The 21,589-nt window shown below is 35.5% G+C and overlaps 1 protein-coding gene across 2 annotated transcripts in view; it reads right to left on the minus strand.

The window, feature by feature from the left end:
* gli3 (GLI family zinc finger 3) overlaps positions 1–21,589 on the minus strand; it is a 160,309-nt gene that overhangs the window by 25,105 nt on the left and 113,615 nt on the right. For both annotated transcript variants that reach the window (XM_088919355.1, XM_088919354.1), the window contains exons 5-7: positions 18,604–18,809; positions 14,027–14,182; positions 6,670–6,871 (exon numbers count right to left, since the gene is read on the minus strand). In XM_088919355.1, coding sequence (XP_088775481.1) covers positions 6,670–6,871; positions 14,027–14,182; positions 18,604–18,809 — 564 coding nt within the window. The remainder of the gene's footprint in view (positions 1–6,669; positions 6,872–14,026; positions 14,183–18,603; positions 18,810–21,589) is intronic.

A 21,589-nucleotide genomic window follows, 5' to 3' on the forward strand; every position in this document is an offset into this window, starting at 1 on the left:
GAAGGTATTCAATCCTAAGTTTTAGCTAGCCTAGTTAGTATCTACGTAAGCTGCCCATTCGATCACACCAGGATACAATAACACCCTGTAAATCCCTCTCCGGAGCAGACTGAGATGGCTGTGGCAGTAAAGTCGTCTTGTAAAGACTGTTACACTCCAATACAATATTACTGTTTGCTGGCGTGCTACGAATATAGGGATCTCTCTAGAAAATAAATCATACTTCATTAATGTATATATTGTGTGCAGGTTATTTGATTTATCAGTGGGTTTTTGAAAATAACAAGTTGCAGCTGCAAAGGATATCCCTCACCGTGCAAGTCTGTGGTGTCTCTCATACTGAGGATGAGTACGTCACCGGTGCTTATGAGGAACTATGTCCTGATTCGCACATAAAGAGTGTCTTCCACTAGATCAATTTAAGAAGCGTTTCTCAGCTTTTTCAACAATCAACCACACACTTACATAAATCTGAAAATTGTGCCGCACCCATACACACACATCACTGGCTCAAGCTCATAAGAGCGTTAGAAAGTTCTGCAAAAGAGAGGGGGCCATTCGGGTGACCTTGATCATAATATTTAAGCAAAACCTATTTCAATGTTTGATCTGACCTTGCCTTTAATTAGCTAGTCCTTATGTACCATCTTGGCAGGGAATTGATGGCAATGAAACACAGAGCTCTTCCTCAACCACTTTTTATGTCTTGAAACCCAAAAAACTTAACTCACGCCACGTGCTGTTCCCACATGGAGAGCCTTCTGTCTCACGTGTATACACAGAACTCACAATGCAACACTACGGCTATTCCACAAAATGAATATTTGTGAACCATAATTTATTGTTTTTTTTTATTTTTATTTTCTGCTCTACGACTTTTGCAGGCTTCCATGGCAAACCTGTTAATGCATGAAGGTGCTGGGTCAAAGCACAACAAAGTTCAAACTGGAAGATGACTCCCCAGGGTTTATCTTGCAAAAGACTAGGATGTAACGGTCACGTATCATGCCTGCTGATCCGTATGGAGGAGGGTATGGATCTTGGTTTTCCAACTGGAGAGAAAATGAACTGATGGGGAACAACGTTTGAACCCTTCTAACTAGTCTAACCCCTTTTTTTAACCCCTCAAACTAAGAAATAAGGCACATCTGTATTACAAAAAAAAGGATAAATTATTTTGGCAATAAAACTAAACTAAATACAGTATGTCCAATAGTGATTTTGCCTCCATCATGTGTGTCTTGTAACAACGAGTGAACTAGTAATAAAAAGTCAGTTATGAAAAGCACTGTTCTCCCCATAGCTGTCAGACCTGTATTAATTTTATCAGAAGCATTATCCTGAATCTACCTTGTAAAGAACAGGAACCTGCAACAATATGATGTTCAATCTTCTGAAAATAACTAGCCAGCACATCAGAGGTAAAGTATCATGCAGTGGTTAATTCCATGGAGAAATATAAAGAAGAAACAAAATTTTTTAGCTATGAAGCCTTCTTTAGGGGTAATCTAAGGAAATTTCTGAATCTAATATGAAACCTTTTTTGGAGAGAAAAGCAAAATTAAATGCATTACAGTAGGAAGGGTGATGGATCAAACTTGAATTATTTCAAGAAATAAAAGGCTTGAACACAATCATATCAGTAGGCCCTTCATCTCGTTCACTATATTTCTTTTTGGAGCAATTTATTTAAACTTGACGCCAGCTAAGTTGTACCATATGTCTACAGATCTTATTACCAGAGGACCAAAAATCAATTGCTTGGATGTGTTTGGAGTTCTGTGCTTGTCATATCACTCATTTGTTTGTAGCAATGGGAAGCTAACCTCATCTAAGTTGTCACCTATAGAATTTCTTTCAGAGCTGTTTAGTTAAAGAAAATGATGGATCAACATTTTCCTCTATAAGCGTTTCGATCAGTGATCAATTTCAGTTCTAATAACTGACAGATACTGATAGGAAAGCAATTCTCTTGTGTACAAAATCCCTTGCATTGAATGTCTATTAATGCAGATTGTACATTTTAATGGCTACCATATATCTGTTGAATATACCCACACTACTGTGGGTGCAGAGGAAGCCATATACTGGTGTCAATTAAAACTGTATACTGTGCCTGCAGAGATGGAGCCACATTTTTTATATTTAACTCAAGTGATCTCATTGTCATTAATTATTCTACTTAACATACATTAGGGCTCTAGATATTTTTCTCTTACCAAGCAGAATAAAGAGCATCCATCCATCCAACATAGGTATACAAAGCAATACATTTGTATTTGTATTAATACTTTTTATTAATTACTATTTTAATATTTAATGTTTTTTATTGTTTCTACTATGTATATTTATTTAAGAGCTATTACAGTAAGTATCCTTCCCACTTTAAGGCCTAACATCCAATATACTGTATTTAAAGATGAAGTTATCTAAATTTAGCAGGTCCACCCTATTGATTTTAAAGGAATACTGGAAAACATTGGAAGTACAATTTTATTAACAGGAGAAGTTCCATTTAGTGTTAAACCTCCTTTTTAACCTGTTAATAACACTTTACACAGAATACAACAGTTTTAATTTAACTACTAAAAAGTACTGTCCTTTGCATGCTATCCCAGGATTCTCCTCTGAAACACAAGGACAAGTTGTTATAAAATATGAGGATGAGAGGCAGTGGCTACTGACAGAAAAAGTTAGAGCACAGACTTTTCTCTAATTCTGAGTAGTACCTTGTCTTGCAAGACTAATGAATTATCCCGTTGTTTGTGTGTGCAGCAGGATCATTTTTACTTAATATTTTAATACGAGGAACAGGTAAAGATTTATTTCATGCTGAAAAGGAAAGAAAAGACACACAACGTTTCTGCTGCCCAACCAAAGCTGTGTCTCTTTTCTTTCCCTTTCAGCATGGAATAAACCTTTACCTGTTCCTTTGCAGCCTATGAGAGCCGGTTACCAATGTGCTACTGAAACCACAGTCACCTTCAGTCACATATACTGTAGCAACTATGAACACAAGTATTATTTATCAAACTTGAAAAATACAAACCCATCTTTAAAAGGTATTTTTATGGCAAAATAATTTCATGTACTTTAGTTTTCCTTTCAAATCACAATGTTTACATGCACATTCACCTGACCTTTCTATATCTAAGACACATTCATAAAAAATATACGATTTTGACAAAAATTCGACTGCAAGTAGAAAAAGTATTTACAAAACTTAAATTTTTCTCTGCATAATTGCACAGGTAAATTAAAATGTTAACAAACAAAACTACAGAATTATGCATTTTTATTCTGAGCTAATCTGTATATTTCAGCTCTGGGTTGTTTAAGTTTTACATATATTAATTAATGAAATATTGAACTATATTAAAACAGTTAATGTAGAGAAAAAGAGTTGAATATTAAAATATAAGGACTTCTTACATGAACAGTTTCATTTAATTTAAAATATATATTAATGAGATGAGGAAAGATATACTGTAACTTATTGAAGAACAAAGGAACAAAATAAACACCAAGATAATGCTGAATTTCTTATACTAATTTCAAGACAAATTCATTTACAGAACAGTATCTGCATATGCTCTTGAAATTCCTGTAAGGTTCTTTTACTGAGCTTTTATAAAAAAAAAAATATTTTGTATAAATCATCTTTTAGAACTTGGAAACCCCCAAAAAATGATGCAGGTTTTTCCAACACAAAACTTTACACATGTTTAATTTAAGACTATATGAACAATAACAATTGGTTCTTAGATATACGATTCCTGCTTAAATAAACTGTTCTTTATATTTAAATTTATATTTGCTTAGAGAACAAGCTGATGTTTAACAGAACAATGCCAACACAAATCTCTTCCCAACCCCAAAGGCTGAAAGAGACAGATTTCCTCTTTACATAGACAAACTACTAATGTCAGTGCACCAGTCCTCAGCTATAAGGTCAAAACAAAGCAGTCTGTTAATACAGCCTGTTAGTTATCATCTGTGCTGCTCACAGTAGCCATGAAATATTATGCAGTAGTCCAGTTAAGGTAGCTTCTGTGCTTGATTGAAAGGACATTAATCAGAAGATGCATATCAGACTGGAAAATTTGTTCACACGCTTTCTCCTAATAGCAGATTTCATGTTCACTGAGCGCCACGCCAGTTTCTTCAATTTATTTTCCAATGTGCTGGCTATTTATCACTGCACAATCAGCCGGTATGCGTCTCTCTCCTTCTTTCTTTCACACTTTTATTAAGTTCCATTCCAGACACACAGGCACTGCTATTTGCATGCTGCTATACCATGTGAGATTTATATAAACATCCTTCCTGAGGTCCTGACACAAACACTTCATGAATTCAAATGGTCAGATCACAAGGCTAAACAAAAAACACCTAACATGTGAAATGCTAGCGATTTTTTGATCTATGAAAGGTATAATTTAGCATCTGAAGTTTCCTAATGTCGGCTTAACAAAAATGCACTGTCTTGAAGTTTTCTTCCTCAGCTTTCATGAATAATAAAGGCTTGTATTGCAGAATGGTCACATAAACATGAAATAAACAGAATCACCTTCCAGACAGATTTGCCTTCCTTCAGCAGTTTAAATGGAAACTTAGTTTTTTCTCTCCTTGTCATTTTAAAACTTTCTCTTGTGTGACAACATTAGCAATTAAGCTGTATCTTGGTCTGCTCAAGGATCTTCAAGGGTGACAAGCATATTAGTTTTAAATTTCATGAGTTTGAATATGTACATTAAAACTACAGTATACTTTGTAGGTAAGCAGGTTGACTATAACCTTTAATGAACCTCAACAAGAATTGTACAGAGGTTGACATCAAAAACCTTAACTCCTGACATGGCTGTAGAGGTTCCCATATGGAACAAATCAAGCACAGACAACTTTTAAGATACAACTTTTCATTTTAGTAAATTATACCTTCATTATGTTTCTTGTTGTGTGTAATACAGAAAGGGAAAGTGAAATCTTAATTTGGTTGCTTTTTATTTAAAGGTTACTACAGGTATATCTGCTCATTTATTTTGAGATATAGTGAATGAAACAAAATGAAGAATATAAATGAAAGCTATGACTGTTCACAAGAGATGGTTTACCTCTTGTGAACACTCTTGCAGAAAAACAAATTAAAATATTTTAAAAAGTTTTACTTATAAAATAGTGGGACTGCACATTTGAATTGTTGCTCTATTGCAACATTTCAGAATTTGATTGGTAGATTGACTTAAAATTAAATAAAATATAAAATGCTGAACACTGAAATAAAATAGTTAAGAAGGGATGTTTTTACAAAGATGCAAAGATTTTTTTCTGACAATTCTAAAATGAGTTCATATATATTTGGGATTTGGACTGAGGGTCCATTGTACTCTGTCCTTTGTTTATTTGATGACCCACCCTTACTGGACTACCCACTGTGTGCAAGGGAGATGGCTTTACGGAGTTTCACCGATCCGCCATTTTCATCCATCTTCCCAAAAAGTAGTCTGTCAAGTTCAATGTACTATACGTTGAATGTGAAAAACACAGCAGAAAGAAATAGGGGCAAATCTCCAGCGGCAATGACGGACCTAAATCCAAAAAGCTCTGGTGATATTAGGTGCTAATATTATAGATGTAAAAGGCTGGAAGAGCACCAGAGGTTCATAATGGAACTCAAAACAGACTGTCAACGGGTCAGAGATTTCAGGATGTGTGTAGTTCAGGATTATGCAAATTCTCAAATATTAAAAATAAAAAAAATCTAAACAGAGGTATTACAATCGTGTATCAGTTCTGCATTCATTTGCATTCATCGGTTGTGCCCTGCACTTTCCAAAACGTTAAACGAATAAAGATCATTCCTAAATAAAGCAGGGTGGCAAGGTGCCATGGTGGGTAGCATTGGTGTCTTGCAGTGCTAGAGCCCTGCGTTCAATTCTGGACCTGGGGTGCCATCTGCGTGGAGCCTGTAGGTTCTCCTTGTGCTTGTTTGCATTTCCTCTGTGTGCTCTGGTTAAACCCAATTATAGCTAAATAACTATAATTGTTGCTATTATACGTATAATACTATAATACAACAGTACCACTATTGTGCGAATGAACTGCAAGAAAACCACGTCAAACCTTCATGTTATATATCTTAATATAATTTTTATCACCCGCTAGGTTAGATCAATTCATACCTGATGTGATTCCAAAACTGACAGATCAATGTTGTATGAAAATAGACTTGATGTGCAAGTCAAGGCAGGGACTTTTTTATTGCAAGGCAATTTACGTAAAATGGGATGACTGATCAGATGCAGTGTGCAAAGGCCTGAAGTCAGTTCTCATCATTAGTCTCTTACGGGCAGATCAATTACTCAGGGATTATTTTACAACATAAGTTAATGTTCATTGTAGGCTAGGCCGAGAGCGCCACACTCATGTCAGATGTGATGGGAGAAGGCTGCAAAAGAGAAAGACTTCGACTAGGTTTGTTTTATCCACGTCTGCATCTTATATTGATAAACCTTTGCTCTACAGACATGGAGAAAAAATACTGGCAGTTGCTGCATTCTGCTGTTCTTCAAAGAAGGCAATGTAAAAGGTATTGGCTGACAGGAACTGTTCAAGAGGTGCTGCATAGACAAAAAAAATACTCATGTCTGGGTAAAACCTAGTTCTTACCTTATTGTCCCTGCAGATAAGTGCCCATATGAGCCATTTGTGGAGGAGCTGCTTCTGGAGTTGTTCAGTATGGTTACCAGGGAATTGGGAGATGTCCTTATCATGGTCTGAAGATCAAAACTGTGGTCTGAGAGAGGAGAGATAGGCAGGGCTCTTTTGCGACTTGGTCTTGCTGTGAGTCTGGGGCTAGGAAATCTTGAACCTGTTGAAAAAAACGATACTCAGTGCGAAAATTGTGTCCTGTCACAGCAACACCTGACACATTTTAAAAGATATCAGACAACAGTAAAGCAACTGTTGCACTACTCCAACCAATGAATGCATTGTACACATTTAATGATCACTTCATTTATTCGTATAAACGAGACTTAAGAAAAATGACCCAACAGGCCACTGGTGTGCTTATCACTCTACTTCAACCAAAACAGGAAAACCCCTCCAAGAAGAAGATTTTTTTTAAAGCTGCCTAATTATATTTTCTGCTATTAGCATTAAGTTCCTTTCAAACAAAGATAAGTTTTGTACAAAAGTCATGTTTTTTTAAGCTTTAGAATTGCTAGAAGGAAATGTAGTTTGAAAAACAATTTAAAACTGAAATATTACATCCAGCAAAGAATTCTTAGAATGAGATGTTTTAATATACAATGATAGACAATTTTCATTTCAACAGACAGGCTTCAAAATATAATTAAAATGTCTTATAAATAAAAAAAAAACATACTGTACAATATGAAATGTGTTTACACAATAGCAAAAATGTCTGTAACAATATACTTCAGCAGTTTTCAATGTAATCACATTTCTTTCAGCAAACTTTACTTCACTTCTTCAGACAGTTTGAGCAATTATCTTCACAAATGAATTTGTGTTTTTACCTGAACAAGTGATGCACACATTTATATCTGTGTAATCACAGAAAAGACACATTTTAATGTTAAAAACACGGATAGAGGATACGATATACAGCTTCAGAGCTACAGGCTATACAATCCAAGTGGTCTTTCTATAAAAATGGTCCCTCTTGGAGTTCATACATATTATTTTCCCTTTTTGTTCAGCGCTCTCCGACCCATTAATTCATCACAGCAAGCAAAAGACTAGTTCGATCTTTAGACAATTTTACACGGCTTTCCTGTCTCCTAGCAGGGCTCTAAGGTGTGATTTTAGAGCATCTTTCATTGTTCTATAAGTACTGAGCAGCATGAGGAATGGCAGTGAATTTGACTGTGAAGACTGTAAGATACAGAAGAACCAAAAGCAACCAAACTGGTAAATGCACTTTATATGATGAACCTTTAAACATGCTTCATTTTGGGATGTGCTGCTACACACAAAAGTTACATAGTGTCCTTTCAATGTGATAGTTGTCTTTTTTAGTCAGAATTTCCATTTTTCATGTTTAAAATTAGCTTGCCAAAAACTGACATAAAAGTACATTGTTTTTTCTTATTTTTAAAACTCATAACAAAAAACAAAAAAAGGAGATTCTAGTGAATGAAACAGAGGCCCTGTACTGGGTACTATGAGAAGTGAAAAAAAACGCACCTTTTGCAATGGTCACATGTCTACAGCTTTACTCTTCCATTACACATTAGTATGATGTTTGCGTGTGTTTGCTTTGTAGCTGTTATAAAATCGAGAGAACATGTTTTGTTTATTGATTGTAAATGTACGAATTTCAGATATATTCAGGGTTGACTAACACAGCTTTGAGCTGTTTCCTGGTGATTAAAACGCTTCAATAAAACAAAATAAGGTGCCAGAGAACTATACTTGCAAAGGCTATTATAATATTAGAAAAATGTTACCTGTCACAATTCATTCAATTACGATGGGCACATCTTTTATTGTATGTGAGCTGATGTTGAAGAAGACATTTAAATACTTGAGGCCAGTGGATTTAAGAAATGGAAGGACTCCCTGTATCTGTTAACCGTGACACCATTCTGAAGGCCACCCTTTAAATACAGGTGTTGTGAGTTCACTAATGTACCTGTACAGGCTTGCTAGGTGCTACACAGCTGTAGCACAAAGAACTGTTCTGGCAGCTTCCTGCTCTTCCACACAGCAGGTGTAGGTCAGGTGTCATTCTGCAGAGCATCATGAAAATTCCTCATACAAGGAGAAGAGGCCATAAGAGTGACGATCTCTAACAAGTGCTGGAGTCTCCACCTGTGATCTACTAGCTGCAATTGTGGGAAATTAGGGAGAGGAATTTATCTTCCTATGGTTAACCTCAGGGGAGCTCTGTTTATTAATGTATGTGCAAAATGATAAATTGCTAAACAAAAAGAAAAGGCTTCTATGTATTATCCCTCTCATTTTCCTGTGATTTATGAATGTGATGGCTGCTTAGACACTCACATCATTAATTCACCGTGAGGAGGCAGACAGTGGTAGCACAGACCTACGATACCATTAAAGCCAGAACTTCAGTCAAATGCATGCAACAAAAATATAAAAAGCCACCTGATTGGTGAGCCCATCCTTAACATGGGCTGAACAGCTACTTAAATAAATTAATCTCAAGATTTCCTTAAATAACTTAACATGAAATCTTAACGTGGAGTTCCAAATTACAAAACTTATGGTTTACATGATTCAGTAATAGAATAGGTTGTCTTATGTAAGGAAAAATGGGGACACTTCATAATAAAAATAAAGAATAATGCATCAAACAAAATCAAGTTGTGATGCCATCTAAGCACAGTCCATTGTCATTGACTGCAACAATGTGTAAGTAACATTGTTGTGGAATAGATGTTAATTGCAATAAAATAATAAAAAAACACAATGGTGTGTAAACAGATGCCACATGTCATTAACAACATACAATATAAGACTTATTTATGTCTTTACTAGTCTTTGTACTTCTAATTAAATGGCTTCCAGCTCAAGATTCCTTCAAGGCAAACATGCATCTGATTAAAGTTAAGGACACTGAGCCCTTAAAAATGTGATATTTTTTCATTCATATAATATGTATGATTACATACTACCAATAAATAAAGAATCCAAATCTTGCTGCAATGAAAAATATTTTTGCTGTTATGACATAAACAATTTCTGTTTCAGAAATACTCACCAGGGGAAAAATGTATTCTATTTTTGAAAGGTGGTTTGAAACATTTCAATTTAATTCATAAAACAAAATGCAGACGGAAACAAAATATTTCCAATGAACAGCACTGTCATCAGGTTTATACCTAACAAGGTTTAGTTAGTTGGAGTTAGTTGGCTAAAGCAGTAAAATTTCTAAGTTCTAAGTTTATGCCATGTTTTAAGAACTAACGTTTGAATAACATCTTTCTGATATTAAGATAATACTCAAGTACTGTAAGTATCTTGAGTTTCTGGTGTGAAACCATTTTAGAATACTCTGACTGTATTTACCCCACTATGATAAATAATTGGACCGGTTAAATTTATCTTTGAACAGAAGATAATTAAACTTGTGAGTATATCACAAATGAGTACTGGAATCAATAGAAATCTGTTGCATTTTAACACTTCTAGGTGTCTATCACTGGAACCTACACTGAAAAAAGTTGCAAAGATTTAAACTGACCCTTTTTCAGGTATTGAATAAGATTTTGAAAGGTTATTGAAAATGCATCTCAAACCACCATCTGTGGTTACTGAAAATGCAATGCAGGCCACAGATATTATTGTCAAGTCAACTAGCAAACAGCTTCGGAGGACACCTGCTAATATTTTTTTTGTCCACAGATTTAATGTTCAGAATCATCACTGCATCATATTCTAATTGCATTTTCCATAGGTTTATATGTATCAAGTTTGAACTTAACTGGTTAAACTGTTTTTGAACATCAGCAGTTGTGTGTTGCACTTTCATTTTCAATTCTGACATTGTGTGACATAGTATCCCACTGTTTTGAAAACTGTATCCCGTTGTGCAAAAGATAATGCCTCCCACCTTTGGAGTTAAACACTTAAAATGTCATGGAACAGGATCAGTCCGAAATTTAAAAACAACATGGAGGTCAAGCAGCCATTTTGGTTTATACAGGACCTCATTTTGTCATATTTTAATTGTTTTATCACTACAATTGTACCAACTTAAGAAACGTATCAATACAAATCAGATAAACCAAAACTAGAGAAATAATTTTTTCCGCAGCAATTTGTGAAGAGGGTATCTGAAGCAGTCTGAAGTGTGGATGAAATCTTCCAAGCTTGAATTCAATCAGTGCAGTGGTTACCAGTATGTTTTTCAAAGCATGGGTCATGCCAACATCCTGAACTGATGTAGGGCCAGAGGTCTGGACATATATTCATTGTCATGTCTCCTACACTACACTTGCCAAGGCTGAAATTGATTGGCTACATGATGTTTTGACCAGGGATCATTTGAATTTTGGGAAGAAAAAAATAGAAATCTGCGAGCATGTTTAAAGGTTGAAAGTTCCACTGTTATGCCACTATTATATCAGCAAGGCTGTTACAGAATACATTTTCATGAAGACCAATCAAAATAATAAATTTAATTATTTTTTTTGTGTCTTCACTCACATTAAAAACATGATACCCAGATAGAGGTCCCTGTTATAAAATTCTGTAGTAATATGTTTATATGACTGTCACATACTAATTAGCAAGTACTTGGGATGATACCTGCTAATTTTGTAGTTGATCACCTTCATCGTGTTCGACCTTTAATGTTCTGAATGCAAGAGTACAAACGACCAATGACCCATACTGGTTTACACTGGATTTTGGCCTGGAAGCCAATAAAGTTACAAAAATAAAAATTATGGGAAGCTTGCAGACATTTATGTAAAAGTACTGGAACTGATTCAGAATCATTGTTTAGAATTAAGGTTTGGTAAGAAGCCAGACCCATTCTTCCACCAATCATTAAGGCACAAATGAAGAGCTTTCTGAGCTCTTCAGAATAGTTTCCCATCACAGCCCAGTGCTACTACCAAAGAGGCAAAGCTTTGGCTCATCATCCACTGGAAGTCTGGCTGCTTCATCCACAGACCTACTGTAGGCTGTTATCCCTCAAGCCATGATGGTTAAAGCAAAACATGTTTTAAAATGCTTACATTTTTATTTCTTTCATTTACCTCACCTGGAATTTTGTCTGTATCTGTCTTAAGTTAAAGTGTAGTTGGAGCTAAATATGACCCCACAAAACAAGGAAAACATTGTGAAATATTTGTTTAACATATAGGCAAAAGGAAGGAGAATAAATAGTTGACATTAAAAGTCAAATGAAACTACTGTTTTAAAACAAGACTCCCTTTAACCTTGTCATACCCTTTTCCATTTTCATTATTTAGGTTATTTAACTGATTTTGGCCAGCAAAATTCTGGCTAACAACCTTAAATACACATTATATATCACCATTCATTCTTGCAGGGAACTTTAAAGTGTTAATTTTCTAACTCAGAACACACATTGTTAAAATATGCAATGAATTATTACCAGGGATGATCACAGACGATTTATTTGAAAAAAAAGCCAACATCTCTATTTAAATTTTCCCTAATTGTTTTGTTTCAGTCTATTAATCTAAAACACTGACACAGAAGAAAGGATTTCTACATTGATGAATGGTGGGACATTCCAATTCCCACTTAATAGCAATTAATTTTCTGATACCCATGCAACTTTAGATAGTTTTAATTAGTTTGTACAGAGTAAAAGGGTAACTTCGCCCCCTATTTATATAAAAGCTGCAACTGCCTGACTAAATACATTCTCATCAAATAGAGGGAGGTGAGACGGCTTGACCTTCCTAAGATTCACTGTGCGTTTAATTTCCTATTTACACTTTAAAATAACTCATTAGCATATTACTGCTATGCATTTTCCAACATAGCACATTAAGACAATACCTAATTTAAATGCTGTTAGTGCATTTTTTTACTCCACTTAAATACTATTGTTAATTATGAAGCCTAATGCAGTTGAGGCATGGTTACAATTTGGCTATATTTTAATGTTTCAATTGTGAACTCCTCCCTAACTAAACCCTAAATATTGTATGGTGCTAAAACACTCAAACTGTATTTTGAGGAGAGACAAACAACAACACAACTGTCTGATGAAAATTCCAGACAGCCAATTCAAAACATCAAACATTGCTCATTGTGTGCAAATTGTTGTGTGCAAATTGTTTAACCACTAATGGTCAAAATAAATAGCAATATAGTAATCCTAAATGATAAATAAATGACAGAATTAGTCTAACAAATTACCTACAATTGAACTTTCAATCACAGCATGTTTAACAGTACAATATACAGTACATTAATATAAGCAGTGATTTTATAAAATTGAGCAGTGCCTACTTTCCCTTGTGCTCTAGCAATCAGTTAAGTTTACTACAGGTATATTTAATTCAAAAGCAAAACTGTAATTTTTTATATTCTGCTTAAAAATCTTTAGACCATACAAGTCACAAATAAAGAGTTCTGTAACTTACAGAACACAAGTAAAAAGTTATACTGTACATTTGAAATATTATTTCAATAGAGCAAATGGTTAAAGCAGTGATCCTGATACCAGAAGAGTTTGTAAGTACAGGTTTTATGAAAAAGAAGCAACAGTACCCCTTTTAGGTACATACTTGCTTTGGTTTAGTTGTGACATTCATTGCTAAATAGCTTACCATGTTTATACAGTATAATACTGCAAACTGTATTTTGGTTTGTAGCAAATTTCCTTCCAATCATCACAATATTGTGGTTGCACAATCTCAAAAAAAGATATTTAATATTTTTAATGAGATATTTGGGAAAAAGGGTTACAACAGGCACATTATTTGGTGGTTTTATATCCTCACTAATATTGTATCCATTCAATTTATGTGCACAGATTGACCAAGAACTGTATTAAATCTTCAGCATAAAAAAAAAGTATACCGTTTAAAACATCAAACTCCTAAGAAAACTCAGTTACTTCATTGAATAGTAGTATTGACCCTTAAGGTCAATACTATAATGTAGGAATCAATATTTTATTTTTTCTTTTAACTGATCAAATGTGTATTTCTTTCATAAATGCAAGGCTTTGGTATCTGCTTTAACTGAGTGAAAGTTCCTTCTTTATTAAAGACTAAAAACCTGTTTGGTTCCAAAGCAACTTCATTTGGTTACTTTAAGATGGGCGTAGCTTCCTAGTGATTTTTATTTTTCTGCACACTTGTGCAGTGAGCAATTGGAGAGGACAGCTGAACTCATTTCCCAGAGTAATATTTTGCCACTCTTTGCTTTTAAGGTTCACGTCCTCCATTTCTGAAGCACCACGGGAACTTAAGAACTGTTTTGTGAAGTGTGCAAGTTTGTGTCTCTCACATAGGAGAGCACTGCTGGCTTGATTACTCACCCTCCATTGCCTGCAGGTATTCCATGTGAAGAGCACTGGTCCCAGCCCCAGCTGTTGATGCGACTGATGGGATTATATCAGCGTAGGGGCTTCTGTGACCAGCCAGGAGGGCCATCTGATGGTAATATTCTGCAGGGGTAACGCCAGAATGGGGAGCTAAAACACATAAAAAACAAAAAATAACTGATTAGCTCATAAAAATAAAAGATTGTTCCAGGCTCCCCGCTTGATGATCACTTCTAAGCCAGAGCTTGACTTCAGGAGAAGTCAATGATATACTGTATGAGATACTACGTTTTGTCTGAATTCTGTGGGAGCTAATTTGATACTTTTTTCGTTAAAATGACTCTGGATCCAGCTAGTGATGATCCCCACGGTGTTATCATCTTCAGCAGCGATGGTGTAGATATTCAACCTGCACTCCCTTCTGCTCACATTCTTTAAACGCTGCTTAAGACAAAGCCCTTCAGATCTGCATACATCAAGAAACAGCAACATCTTTTTTCCCCTTTTTTTTCTCCCTTAGTAATAGACCGCTAAGTCCTTGAAACGCTTCCTACAGTCTAAAAATAAAGAGTTGGCAGTGAGTCGTGGTTTGCACATATTGTCACCAGCAATGCAAAAAAATGCTCTATAGTTCTGGATGCAAATGGGAAATCAGTTTAGCTCATAAAGTGTTACGGCTAATTCCCGAGGAAAAAAAAAGGATGAAAAGCAGTGTTCTAAAGACTGGTCTATATGTGTGCAATATGCATCCCTGATTGGTTCTACAAATATAAGAAAATTCTGAATTAATTTGATTTGGGTATTATATCTTTGGGGGGTGGAATTTTAATTGTCTTCATTTTTCCGCTTAAGTGTGCTTTGGATTGAACTGTTATGTGTCTCATTTTCATTTCAGAGGGAGAGGGCTTTGCTAAATCAAAATTTTGGCACCACACAGGTTTGTGGTTTCACCAAACAACTTGACAGAAAGCAATAGAAATATGCATTTACATGACAGCTTGGTAAGTGTATAGGCCTATAGGGTCTTATCTATAAAACATCATAATAAATATTGTACTAAAGAATGTACAGAACTACAAGGCAGACCTAACAGAAAAGACTGCTATGTAGTTTTCACCGTCTATGACAATATAAACTGGCTGGTTTTTCTTTGGATTAATGTCTGATGGATGTCTTCCTGTTGAATTAAATATGCTGGCCTAAAAACTCCAGCAGCAACTGAAAAAAATGTTAACACTGAATCGCTGCGCTTTAATTAAACATTTACAATCAAAACATTTTCTGATCCTGTGCAGCTGTTGTAGCTTCTAACGTTAACATTACCAAACCAATATGTTACTCCAGACATGTTGTTTGTACCATTTTGGTCTTTATTTACACAAGGAGTCTGATTCAGGCCATCTTCAACACAGACACTGCTTTAAGTTAATCATCTGTGAAGTTCAAAGGCATCTTGGTGCTTTAAGTAATGGATCTAGTGAGTATGCTAGGTTTCAGAATGTCTGCTTGAATACATGAAGGAGTAAAATGACAGCATGCCGTAAAATCATATTTGTTAAATAAATTCACGTCAGTCATTTTGGCAGGCAAGCACCAAAAATGCTCCAAAAGGTAAGACAACGATTGTTTTTTTAGTGTTTACTAAACAGAAAAATAACGGGCTCACCAAGAACTTAATTTAGTTATGGAAAAACTATTAACCATCAACTGTAAAAAAAAAATTAGTCACTGATACAGTAAAACCTTCTCTGTGTTTCTACAGTAAAGAATTGAGGAGTCAGGTGCATTTCCAACACCATTAGTCAGAAACAAACTTATACAGTACACCCAGGTTGCGCAGAAATTAAGATTTAAAGATGTTGTGCCTGTGTTTCTGCACATCTCATTAACTAGCAAAATTTGATAACTAAAAAACTCAAGTAACAATATGTGTTTTAAAAGCAAATTGTAAATTAAAATTATAAACTGGAAATTATCAATCCAAATACAGTAATTATGAAACTGAATTTATTGACCAAATCTCAAACTGCTATACTGTAGCTCCTTTCCACAACAAAGGAAATAAAAGAAAGATTTTTTTTCTTTTTAAAAAAATTATTCTAATAAAAACATCAAACTTAGAGTTAGCCATTAGTTCATTTGTTCCCATATAAAAAATAATTTAAAGTACATACTGTATGTATATTTATTTAATATAGCAGAAGTGCTGGCTCTTGGTAGTTATGCAGTAGGGTTTTGAAGGTCTGTGGACATTACATACACAAAATGGTTTATACTGAAAAGCTGCCCTTGCTGACTGATGACTGAAACAAAGAATAACTTGTCTCAAACAGATGACACTACGCAGTTCATGGTAGCAGCTGCTCAGGGAAAAATATAAACATGGAAATGTTTTATCAAACAGAAGTGGTTTCCTGGCTGTAGGAAGACCGAATCATCTCCAAACATGAACTTCAATGGCAAACACCAGTTCCATACAGTATTTAATGCTCTCTTGCTTTGCTGACTCATACCTGTTTAAATGCCTTTTTTTTCTTCCACAAAAGCAAATGGTTCTTAGCAAATCAGACTATAGAGACAAATACTAAAAAGGCAAACCTCTTCTAACACTGCTTCTTGTGCATATCTGTTGCTGAAGCTTTTGAACAGCATTGATTGATTTAGACACATAATATTGAGTTTGTATGTCTCTGTGATTGTAATGGTAAGGGAAAAGAAGGTATGGTGGTTATGAATGGATGTTTTCTCCAGAAAAAGAAAGTCAGCACTCAGTTAATTAGCTTAGGTTTGCAGATGCAAGGTATGGTGAGAAGTGCCCACATTCATCCTCAGAAATCCACCCTCCTTCTCCCCCCAAAACCATACTTCAGAACAATTGTTTCAGCTCAGGAGAAGCCTGGACAAAAGGCAATGCAGCACACAGATGAAGTGCAGTGAAGTAGTGTGCATTAGGTCATTGCTTTTCCCTAGTAGTAGACAAATCTGGTATCTTTCCAGAAGCACTTAAAATACTTCCTGAGTGTTCTTACAGAAGTGTTTGGATTAACTAATAATAACGAATGCACTGTGCTATATAAGGAAAAATTGCCAGCTTATTGAAATGACTTAATTGCTTTCATTTAGAATTTTAAAACAACATAAATGAGCATTTCTATTAGAATGATTGTTTTTGATTGTTTGTTTTTCCCTTATGTTCATTATTCAACAGCTTAAGCCGACAGTTGTTAAACATCCAGTGCTAGTCTCTGTGGATTCCTAAAAGTCGAAAAAAAAGTCACTTTAGTCATATAGAATTAAATAATAGGACCATTAGGAAGGGGACATTAATTTTGATATTTTCTGAATTCTGACTAAAAAGTTCTGTCTTAATAATTCTGAGAAATCATATGTTATCTTATATAAGGTTTCATTATTGGTCACATCTATGTCTGTAAATCATAGCCATTATTTGCACATCACAGATCAAAAAACTGAATAAATGCAGGTTTGCTCTCTTAAAATATACAGAAATCATTCCTGAGAAATCCATGAATGTTACTGAAAAATTGTACAAGACTGATCTCTTAAGGACTTTTTCTAGCGTAATTCATGACTTGGGTAAGATTAAAAGTTCAAATAATTAACAGAAAGTTTTCAATTTTTTGTATCTAAAAAAAACATAAATGAAATACATCTTCATGCGTCACCACTATATCATCAGCTTCTGAACAACTGGAACATGTTTGACCACTTAAACAGGTGATTTGTTCAATTTAGAAACTAATAGTATGACATGAAAAGACCAACACCCAGTTGCTCTCAAGGAGCACTCTTGGCCATTCCTGACTTGCAGTGACCAATAAGGCCTGCTGGACTGTGGCTCTCCAGGTGTCTGTCTTATGGAAGGAGTTTACACCAGGGTCTATTTATAAACAAATCTCCTCTGCAAGAATAAAACGCCGACCAACCCAAGGAATGCACGTACCTGGCGCTTTGTTTGTGGTCAGGGACTATCTCGGATGGCCTTCACCTTGTCTACTTGCGGTCGTATCTTTCCTTTGCCTATTTTATACCCCAGGTGATTGATTTCACTTTTTGCCCATTTCTCCATATTAAGAGTAAGCCCTGCTGCCACAATATTGCTTAGCGCTCTTTCTAGGTGTTCCAGGTGTTCCTCCCATGTGTTACTGAAGGTTATCTAGATATGCTGCTATCTTCTCATATCCTTCCAAAAGCTTATCCATTAATCGTTGGAAAGTGGCTGGGGCTCCATGAAGACCAAATGGCACGACCGTAAATTGTTTGGCTAATTTAGCCTCACTGAGTTCAGTTAATGTGCAGTCCACTGCACATGACTGATGAAATCCCAGCATACTTGAGGTTAGACTCAAAAAGCACCGATGGTTTCTTATCAGATCAGATCACAGCACAGAACAAGCAGCTCTTAATGATGTTCAACTGGAATGAGTGTGCTGGAAAGAGACTTCTGTGTTTATTCACGACCTATTCATTACAGATCTTGACTCAACACAAGCGGTCCGGAGTATGTACTTTGAGTGAAGAGAAGTGCGGCTAGCGCAGCTGAAACTCACCGTCGGTGGGACTCAGTCCTCTGGCTGCAGAGATCATGGACAGGGAAGGGCTGCTGTGAAGGGACCTGATGTAATCCATGTAAGGGTTGATGTATGGGTGTGGGGGGTTGAAGGGAGACTCTGCACCCACTGAAGGATTCCTATGGGGTGAGATTCTGATAAGAGAGATATCAGAAAATGCCGGGCTGCTGGGAAGACCAGGAGGCCTGCAACACAGGAAAAAAAAAACGCAAGTCAGCTATGTTTTGTACAGCCATGTTGTGCGTCGACACTATTTGAAACTTCAGTCTACGGAATACGTATTACTTCAGAGTCAAGCTAAATGGAATACATACATCGGAAGTATGCTAAAGTGTACAGCACAACCATCATTCTGAAAAAGTAAGAAAAAACTATGTGACAAAGATGTTCAGGAAAGGCATATGGCTACTTCTACTATATTACAGTGGTCTAGTACAAAAAGTACTGGCACTCCTATTCACATCAGTCATTTTAAGGATAAAAAAGAGACAGAATGGGATCTAAATTGCTTAATGCTTTCTGGATGATAGCGTTTTTGAAATGTTCTCAAGATCAAAGCCAGCATCAACAGGTGAAACACTCCCATAAGATGCAAGAAGTTCAACTCGATGGATGGGGCCATTTTGATTCATATAATTCTTCTTTAATGACTGAGTAGAAATTTTACATTATTGCCCTGACTACACATGTAAGCAATCCCAGAGAGCAAAACTTTTATTAGAAACATCTGTGTTTGCGCTTGTAATTCTGTAAATTGTTTTGTAACATATTCACAAAATCACCTGTGTTTAAACTGAAAAAACACTCCTTTATAGGACTGAAGATTACTACATAAAACTGACAACTGCTTCTGCAAAAGTTAAACAATTCTGAGTGGCTAGCTATTCGTGTTCAACAAGATAGCAGCTCAACATGTATATAGCACCCTTCAAAGCTAATTCCCATCCAAAGGTGCTGTCTCTTTTGCCACTATGTTCAGGGTAATGCCTTACTAGAAGTTTTCAAAGTATTCAGTAATTCGACAGTAATTTCTCTATACAATATATTCAAAGGCAAGGGCTCAAGATTACATGAGAGCTTATCTGAAGAAATATATTACTAGTATAGTCAAGAGTTTGGCATTAAGTGACCTTAGCTGATGCCAAGGGACTGGGATAAGCAGATTATACACATGAACTTCACCCAAGTTCCAAATGACCCTAAACATGTGTATTAAAGCTTTACATCTGAAAGCACTTAGGTCTGGTCAAATACAGGAAGCCAACAGCCAAAAATGGGATGAAAGCTTCAGCACATTCTGTGATTTAGGACACACATACTGCTTTACTCTACTGGATCAACAATTGAGGAAAAGCACTCAACACTACAGAATTATAGTTGGCCAAGAAATAACAAAAGAAAACAGTCAACTGCATGCAATGGAAGAAAAACTTACATGTTGTCCACAAAGGGAACCTTGTTAATAATGGCAGCTGAAAACAGCTGCATATTAAGAGATAAATAAACTGCAACAGTGTGTAGGACTTTAGAATATCCCATAATTAGCATTCTACAAGTACATATTCAGCATGTATTTCTAGTCATGTAGCATTCCTTTACATTTAATTTTGGCCAGTTTGCTGTTTGTAAGTTTTATTAATTTGTATCAAGGCTTCTATGGGCTTTTTGTTCCAAATCATAGAAAACTTGACAAGTATTTTATTGTTATGAAGGTATAGTGAGCAGCAGTACTAATTAATGAGGCTACAGCTACAGTAGATTAAAAATACTACAGTCACCTTTGAAGATGAAAACCTTAATTTCCTCATTTGTTTTCTTGTCCAGTGTCACTACTGTGCAGTACATTTATATACATCTCCTCAAGCTCACATACGAATGAGCGTCTGTTGCAATACATTTGAAGTAACACACCAGAGAGATGTATAGGCTCATGGGATTGCCAGAGTCAAACTGATGCCGAGGAACCAAGTCTGTGACTCTTAGTAATGTGCTACTAGAAATGCTCCCTGTCAAAAAGATTCATTTGCATATTTATAAATATAACTATAGAAATTACACAGGATATTAAATAAACAAGGGAAATGAGATTAAGAAATGCATTTTAAATGTTCGTTAAACCTTCAAAGCTCTTAATGAAGATGTCAAAGTCTTCCTGGTTAGAAGAGGTCCAGAAATATTGCTATTATTAGATATTGGACTAGATGTGCCAAAGCTCTGATTTGATAGGCGGAATAGGCTCCTCTAATTTGTAACCTTTTCTCATGCTTGTTAATAGCTTGATAAAACTCGAAAGGCCTTCTAACATCTGTTAACTGAACTCACCAAAAAACATCACAACTCATGATTTCTATTTCTAAACTGGATCAGGTTCAAAATAAACCACTATACTTTACGTATTATGTCTACGACAAGTATTAATGAAATTAAAACTGAAATATGTTTTAATATAATGGTAAGATATATATATTAACTACAACTGTAGGGGCCACAGTTAAAAAAGAATACAGATACACTCTAAAGAAGGACACAAGTGTATTGTCTGACCCTCCAGGAACAAGTTACCACAGCTAAATCTCTTTGGTTTAGAACGAGAGACTGAATGGTGAATTGATGCAAGTACTCAAAATCCCTGAAGATCCAGAGTGAAACAGGACCAGAGAAGAAACTGCTAAAGACTCAGAACAGGAGGCACTCGTCTGTGTGCAAGGGAACGTTTACAACAAGCTACAATCACTTCTTCCAAAGAGGCTGGAAAAGGACCTCAAATAAGTCATCTCCTTGCAAACAAAAAGCTTGATGGGCTCATTTGTAACCCTTTTCCTTAAATTCTTAAGAAATAATGTGAAAAATGCTTGTCAAATTCTCTTCGAAATCTGCATTGTTGTATTTTATACATTAATACTATTTTTAATGTGGGAACTACATTGAAAACCACAGCAAAACAATACCGATACATTAATTGCTA

This window comes from Atractosteus spatula, chromosome 6, assembly GCF_055471065.1.
Source record: "Atractosteus spatula isolate fAtrSpa1 chromosome 6, fAtrSpa1.hap1, whole genome shotgun sequence".
Taxonomy (NCBI): Eukaryota; Metazoa; Chordata; class Actinopteri; order Semionotiformes; family Lepisosteidae; genus Atractosteus; species Atractosteus spatula.